Source organism: Podarcis liolepis (genome assembly GCF_965112155.1).
Source record: "Podarcis liolepis genome assembly, chromosome: 13".
In the NCBI taxonomy this organism is placed as follows: Eukaryota; Metazoa; Chordata; class Lepidosauria; order Squamata; family Lacertidae; genus Podarcis; species Podarcis liolepis.
This window is the reverse complement of record NC_139573.1, coordinates 28,184,927-28,192,708: the sequence shown is the minus strand read 5'-3', so window position 1 is coordinate 28,192,708 and position 7,782 is coordinate 28,184,927. Positions and strand designations below refer to the sequence as shown.

The window sequence follows — 7,782 nt, the reverse complement described above, 5'->3', positions numbered from 1 at the left end:
TTGCTTTCATCTTTACTTTCCTCTTCTAGCAGCCATTTCAGCTGAAAGCTGTGAACGGTGCTCATCAGCCTCCAGCCAAAAGAGGGAATCCCCACGAGAAACTTTTTTAAAATGAAAAAAACCACATCAATCCAAAAGGAAAACACCAGTGACTATATTTGTGAGGGTTCCCCCTTCTTCCCCCACCCCTCCACCCCCAGCAGAGGAATTCCCCTTGAGATCTGTAAACAAGTTTATCTCGAGGATGCGAAGCTGAGAAGGCAACGTGACCCAGGAGGACCAAACGCTCATTGAGGAATAAGAGGTGGCCTTGCTAGGAATCGTTCGAAACTTACGGGACCTTTCTAATGTTGGTGAGACCAGTCCTGGTGAGATGGGAGGGGCGAGCCAGCAAAGTTCAAGAGCACGGATGGGTAGCAGGGAGGTTGCACCTCATGGTAACTCCAGATAATGTTGTTTACTGGTCCTTCGGAAAAAAAATGCATCTAGACCCACCAGGAACACCCCTGATGCCAGGTGGCACCGCAAGATTAAAGCAGCAGCCATGAGTCAGGACTTTGAAGCTCCTCTGGAGAGCTCTCTCGTCTCATTACCGCCTGTTGCAGGCTGTAGGGAACCGCTAAGGAGAGAGGGGTTCCACGGAGCAGCAGAAAGACCCCTGGCTTGAACCTTCTCTGCCTTTCCATCGAGCTCTCTCTGCAAGCATACAGGTAGGTGACCTTATACAATAAGTTGGTTCTTCAGGGGAGCCTATGGATGGAGGGGGCTGAGGGTGGAGATTGCAGGACATGGAAGGGAGGGCAATGTGAGAGGAGGGAGAAGAGGCTGCTCTTGGAAGGGGCAAAGGAACCCTTTGAGAAGCTTGGTGCCAACAAAAAATCCCAGTTGGCCATGCTTGCTGTGACTGATGGAAGCTGTAGTTCCCCATACCTTCTTCAGAGCATTTAATCTAAATACCCCCCCCCAAAAAAAAAAAATCTCAAGGAGGTTTGAGGAGCCTCCAACAATTTTTCTCCACCAGCTGTTTGGTCTTTGCTTGGACTTCTGAGGCATGTCCCACCTTTGCTTCTCTCTCTTTCTAAGGAAAGTAGCTGCAGGTTACTGCTTTTTTTCTTTTCCTGCCAAGAAAGGTACCTGCTTTGTGTGCTTGCAAAAGTTGGTTGGTTTCCTCTTTGCGATGTGCAGCTCCTTGTTTCTGGTGTGGGTCTGCAAGCTGTCGACAGCATCCTTTTCAATGCTCTTGTCTTCAAAAGGAGAGGGTGGAGGTTACAGTGTACAAACCCTTCTGTAATGAAATGTTGGGATACTTTATGGAAGGTTGTCAATGTTTAAGAACTATGAATGTCACTTTTGGACAAACAAGGAGTTTGTAAGAAGTTAGCATCTCTTTTCCATTGATGCTTTCCTATGAGGATAATGAAATTGCCTTGCTGGATCTGACCAAAGGTCTGTTTAAGATTCATGCCTACCTCAGAGTAAGTCCCACTGTACTCCATGGGGCTTATTTCTGAGGAGACACAAATAGGATCAGACTGTTACTCCAACCCCCTGTCTCTGAACAGTGACCGCTAGATTAAGAACATAAAAACAGCCCTGCTGAATAAGTCCAACGACCCATCCAGTCCAACATCCTGTTCTCACAATGGCCAATCAGATATTTATGGGAAGCCCCAAAGCAAGACCTTAGTGCAACAGCACCTTCCCTGCCTCCAGCTTCCAACAAAGGAGGCAGAATATATCCATTGTGGCCAAAGTACTCTGGGAAGTTTGTAATCAACCAACTCTCATAATTGATACACTTATCCCCTGTGAATTCATATTCCCTTTTGCAAAACCTGTCTAAGCAAATGGTCGTCATCTCCAAATGTTTTTGGAATTCATTCCAGAAGTTAAAGACGCTGGTGTTGTGGGAAGAAATGCTTCCTTTAGCGTGTCCTGAACCTAATGCTTATCAAATCCATTGGATTACTCTGTGATCTATTTTGGGGTGTGTGTGTTGGGGGTGCTGGATGATTTTTGTCTCTTCACTTTCTCTGCACCACCATGTATTCCTCTCCATCCCTAGCTGACATTAAAATCATGGATAGAGAACATGTGGTAATAGATACTGGACTCCAACTCCCATGAGCCTCTCAGTCAGTGGTCTGCAATGATGGGAGTTGTAGTCCCTCCAGCAACCCAGCTTTAGCCTGTGTCTAAAGCTACATTTGCATGGAACATGCTCCAACGCCTGATCTTTTTTAGCTGTGCTTCTCTTTTTAGCTTCACCAGCTGTACAGTACCTTTTTATCAGATGATGGAAAAGGAACTGCCTGGTGCTCTTGTTGCATATAATAGGTGTTCCATAGAGACATAGTTGTCTAGTGACTAGGCTTAGCAATAGGCATATTCTGACTGAAGTCATGGATCTCTTAAAAAAAATAAAAATAAAAGGTAGGCGAGAGATGTGTTGGAGATATCTGCCATAGATTACAGCTCCAGCATAAGAAGCTGCCTGATGATGAATTGGACCATTGGTTCATGTAGTTCAGTATTGCCTACACCAGCAGCGGGGAACCATTTTCGGCCTGAGGGCCACCTTCCTCTCTGTGCAACTTTCTAAGGGCCACATGCCAAAGGTGGGTGGAGCCAGAGGCAAACATGGGCGGAGCAACAAATGTAAGTTTCTCTGCATACCCCTCTCTGTCCTCCATGCAGGCAACCAAGATGCATTATCTGAGTTCAAAGACACACCCCAGTCATGTGACTGAAGAGTGGGTGTGGCCTGGGGAGAGTCTAGAGCAGCTTTTCTCAACCTTGGGTCACCAGATATTCTTGAGCTACAACTCCCTTCATCTCTGACCTTTGGCCACGTTGGATAGGAATGGTGGGAGTTGTAGTCCAGCACCGTCTAAGGACCCAAGGCTGAGAAAGGCTGGCTGACTCTAGAGGGCCAAATAGAGAAGGCTGCATCTGCCCCCCTCCACCAAGCCTAACATTTCCCCAACGGATCTACACTGGCTGGCATTGGTGCGCCAGGATTTCAGATGGGAATGTTCCCAGCCCTACCTAGAGACATTTGGAAATGATCCCAGGCCCTTCTGCATGCTCTAACACTGAGCTATTCCTGCTTTCGATATCTCTTACCATCTATTAGTCCAGATTGCAGAAGGAAATGGAGGCATGATGACTGAGGGCAGTGATGGACAAACTTGGCTCTCCATCTGTTTTGAGACTACAACTCCCACCATCCCTAGCTAACAGGACCAGTGGTCAGGGGTGATGGGAATTGTAGTCCCTAAACAGCTGGAGGGCCAAGTTTGGCCATCACTGACCGAGGGTAACGAGGTGAAAAACTTTCATATGGGCATGCTTGAGAACTGTTGAAGGAAGGAACTGTTGCTTGCTCATGCTGGCTTTAGCTGAAGGTAGAAGAAGCAAAGCCTGCCAATGGAGTGAGGTGTGGGGTGGTCTTCTGTATGAGGATTTGGCAGTGTAAGGAGGGGTGGAAGGGAGTCTAAGCATCAACCCATCTAGAAATTAGAAAGCGGAGGGCAAACAGGAGAATTGCTTGACTCACAGAGCTGGGCAATACTCTGTGGGCCATCACATTCAATGCTTTGTATTTAAATGGGACCGTGTGCCTATAAAGCATCTCACCTGTTCAGTCTTCCCTTTGTACACTTGCCAATGAAGGGGTCTCTGCAGCAGCAGCATCCCTCGGGGGCTTAGTCCATTGCAGCATTTCTCTTGCAGCTCCATCAGCTGGTGCATAAGGAGCTCAGCCCAGCTTGCGCAGGAGGGAAAAGATAAAGTTTATCTAAGGTGTGGTACCATAGAACTCCATTAACTTAATATGCAGTCCCTCAAAGCTCTTTTTTAAAAAAAGAGCCAAATTAGGTATTACATAAAAGCTCAAATTGTGGACTGGAACACTTTGTGCATATTGATTAGCATTTATCCGGGGGTTTTGGGGGGGGAGGAAGTTGATAATTTGCATCACCAGGGTAACATTCCTTATAGAGCTTCTTTTCTTAAAATGAAAGCTGTGGTTGCTCAAGTTGATGTGGAAGCCACAGGGACCCTCTAAACTGGAAGCCAATTTTGCAGGGGTGGGGCCAAAGCTTAGATATGATTGCAGTTTCTCAATGGGACCAAGGATTTTGCACATGCCCAGAGACACTCAGTAAATTGCTTCGTGTGATTCCAGGGCTGAACTCCTGGCAAGAGAAGCCAGGTTCTGGGTCTAAGCCCTGCTTTGAATTATATCTTGCCTTCCTCATAGACTGGCTGGTACAGCAGGGCGAATAGGGCTTGAGGGTGCATAAGAAGTCCCTGAGGTTTGAATAGCAATCAGGAGAAATACATCAGCGTCCGCGTTTTTATGCAAACCTACCCAACTTGCACTTTCCAAACCAATAGTGAATGAAAATGCATCTTTGAAACTTGCATTTTGAAATTTGCACCCTGAATGTTGTTCTCCAAACAAAGAATGTACATTAGAGGAAGGTGCAGAATTTCACTAATATAGTTAAAATAATATGCAAAATGCATCATATTATGGTGAAATTGCATATATATATATATATATATTGGTAGTCCAGAAGTTGTGGAATTCCCCCTCCCCCCTGCTACCACCAAAAATAGTGTTTCTGGCACTGCCATTATGCAGACACATCTCTTTACCTCGGTTGAGGTATATACATCTGATCTGTTTTAAACAGTTTTTAATATTGTATTCTTAAACTGCTTGAACCTGATCGGGTGGTGAAGGGTTGGCAGGAAATCATTTTTTTAAAGATTAATTTATAATAATATCTTAGTCAAAAATTGCATACATGAAAATGTATATTAGATAAAGGGCTCAAGGAAATGCCCTTGAATTTTCATGTAGAGAACGGAACTGAAAGTTGGAAAAATATTGGTTTCCCAATTTTTGAACCAAAGACTTCTTAGTTCGTAGCTCAGCCTGCTAGCTCTACTAGACAGTGACTTTGCTGAGATGCTGAAGATGAGTTTGGCCCTGAACAGCCCCTGCTTTTACCCCATTGGAAATTGGACCACAAAGGGGGTGCAGAATCAAGAAAAGACTGGTTTCTTGCAATAGCTTTTTGCACTCTCTGGCTAGGTGACTAAGCAGAGACAATTCCTTTAGTATGCTAGGCGCCGGCAGCCCCCCTGACTCAGCAACTTTTGCTGAACAGCGCCTCCTAGTGCTTCAGAAAATGTATTTCAACTCAGTGTACGGTGATGGGGGTGTGTGCGGCAAATCCCATGCTAGAGATTAAAGGGACTGAAAATTAACCTGCTAGCATTGTTGAGATTAATATGTCTTCGTATAAATCTGTCACGCAGCTGCACTTGAAATGCCATATACAGTTCTGAACAAATCATCTAAAAAAAGGATATCATAGAACTGGGAAAAGGTGCAGAAAAGTGTAACAAATATGATCAGGGCCTGATTATCACATGTTCTATGGGAAAAGGTTGATGCATTTGGGTCTTTTTAGATGACTGAATGGGACACCATGGAAGATTATAAAATGATGCTTGATAAGAAGAATATGAATATTTTTTTCTCTTCCTCCGATCATGCAAGGTTTTTATATATATATTGTTTGGTTTCAAAACAAGCTACACAAATATTAAAATAAATTCCCATAATAAAAAATATACAGTAAAACAATGTTAAAACATTAAAATAGAAATATATTCTAATATAAGCAGCTTGAGGTTATTCGTTTGAACTGATTGGTGGTAGATTCAGGACAGAGAAAATCCACACACTGGCATAACTTGCCCCTCCATCTCAGGTCTCCATAAGGGACAGCTACATATTCCCGCATTGCAGGGGGTTGGACTAGATGATCCCCAGAGTCCCTTCCAACTCTATGTTTCTATGATTCTGGCTCAGCCAGCTAAACTGAAGCAGCCTGATCCAGGTGTAACTCCCCACAAAACAGCATTCTGCGGGCGTGATGGGAGCAAGAGCAGAGAGGCTGGATTCTAAATAGAATAAACCTGCAAACAGGAAATGTTTAATTAAAGGCAACAGAGCCTCTGCGCTTTGCCTTTCTGCATTAAGCAGAAAGGAAATGGCTAAATCTGAAGCAACCAAAGAGAGGATTCAAATGGTTTGCTGTTGGTTATATTCAGCTGGTTATATTCACTGTAGGGCAGAGGGGTTGTAAGGACTTGTAGCGATTGCCATGGGAGTCTCTAGGTACCCTATAGACAAAGGTGGCTTCTGTTTTCTTCCAAGAAAAAAGCAGCGCAGTCAATCTGCTCTTAAGTTATCTCTTCTAGGACAAAGAACCACATCTATCAGTTCATGATCCTAAACTTCCTAACTTGTTCATCTTCCTTTCGGATTTCCAGCAGATCCAGCCAACCAGGGGATGTTACCTCCAGGCTGAGCGTTAGGAAGAGAACAAGAAGTACACGGAAAGAGTGAACGGAAGCCCAAAGGGAATGACAGCTCAGACGCAGGTGGGGAAAAACAAAAACAAAGACTGCACTTTTATAAGAATGTTGTGAATGAAGCTTAAAAATGAGGACCAGTGCCTTGAACTTTGTGCAAAGAATGTCAGGTTACCCCTGTTAGGCTAACACAGAGGTTTGTGATCTAGAACACTTGATAGCTGCTTTATAGAGCATTTAAATGATTATTCCTTTTTCTTCCCCCTCCTCCCGTGCCAGGACTATGAAGCTGACATTCAGAGGGAAATTGATATTGAAGGATACAACGACCCTGCAGTGAAACATTCCAACATGTCGCTTGCAACCGAAAGCGGTGAGTAATCCAAATCCCTTGAAGAAGAAGAGAAACAAGATGTTCACGGGCCAAGCAATGAAGTGAGAAATCACATTGCAGGAGCCTTGCAAACAGCAACCTAGAATTTAGTGTTTCAGGATGTACCTGAGTAAGCCTGACTTAGATGGAATCTGGAAATACGAACACAAACATCTTTGACAGGCATTCCAGCTTGGAAGGAACACATGGGCTGAATTACAGTGTCCTCACATCTAAATAAATTGAAGGAAATTCAGATTGTATTAGGGTTTTCAAACTATGTTTGGAGTTTTGTCATAAGCTTATTGAAGTTCCTCAATAAGGAGATCAGTAATGAAAGACAAGACAAATTTTCCAGGAAAGGAGCTTGCTTCTACCACATCTCTTTCCCTACAGTTTGTTACCTAGGGAGTGTCTTGGGTAAATCCTAGCTAGGAATTGTGGAAAGAAATTTGCTTCAGTTCATCTTTTCATGTGAACTTACCTAATGCATTGTTCGTGAAACAATGTGCAAATAGAAAAAAACACCATCATCATTTGAAATTCACACTTCTCTGAATTTTGCGATGCAGTTCTCCAATGTGCAAAAATGCACATATTGGGAGGGGGGAAGTGTGCATCAAATTACATATATTAATGAAAATAAGGTACACAAATGGATTAGGTTTAAGAAAATTGCTTGCAAAAATGTGCACATTACACCAAAGTGCATAAAAAAATGTATTTGGAGAAATGTGTGCAAAGGTGCTGGTGAATATTCATGAGGAATTGCAAACTGTGCAGAAATGTGGCAAATTGAATTTAATGTTGGAAAAAGGAGAAAGTTAGAGAAAGAGAAATGATCAAATTCAGCCCTCCCTAACTGAGGATGGCTAATTCACCCAGGACAATGGCAGAGCTAGAGTATAATTGCCTCGCCAGTTCCTTGCTCCTTATATCAATGGAGTGTGGAATGTGCACTGGATTTCAGTGTCCTCTGCAGCGACACACAAGGTCTCCACGGCAGATGC

The 7,782-nt window shown here is 43.8% G+C and overlaps 1 protein-coding gene across 1 annotated transcript in view; it reads left to right on the top strand.

Annotated features, from left to right (window-relative positions):
* Positions 1-7,782, top strand: part of SLC4A1 (solute carrier family 4 member 1 (Diego blood group)) — a 46,659-nt gene continuing 38,877 nt past the window's right edge. The window contains exons 1-3 of the mRNA XM_083471633.1: positions 1-710; positions 6,361-6,468; positions 6,679-6,772. Of these exons, the coding sequence (XP_083327759.1) occupies positions 6,451-6,468; positions 6,679-6,772 (112 nt within the window). The 5' untranslated portion in view covers positions 1-710; positions 6,361-6,450. The remainder of the gene's footprint in view (positions 711-6,360; positions 6,469-6,678; positions 6,773-7,782) is intronic.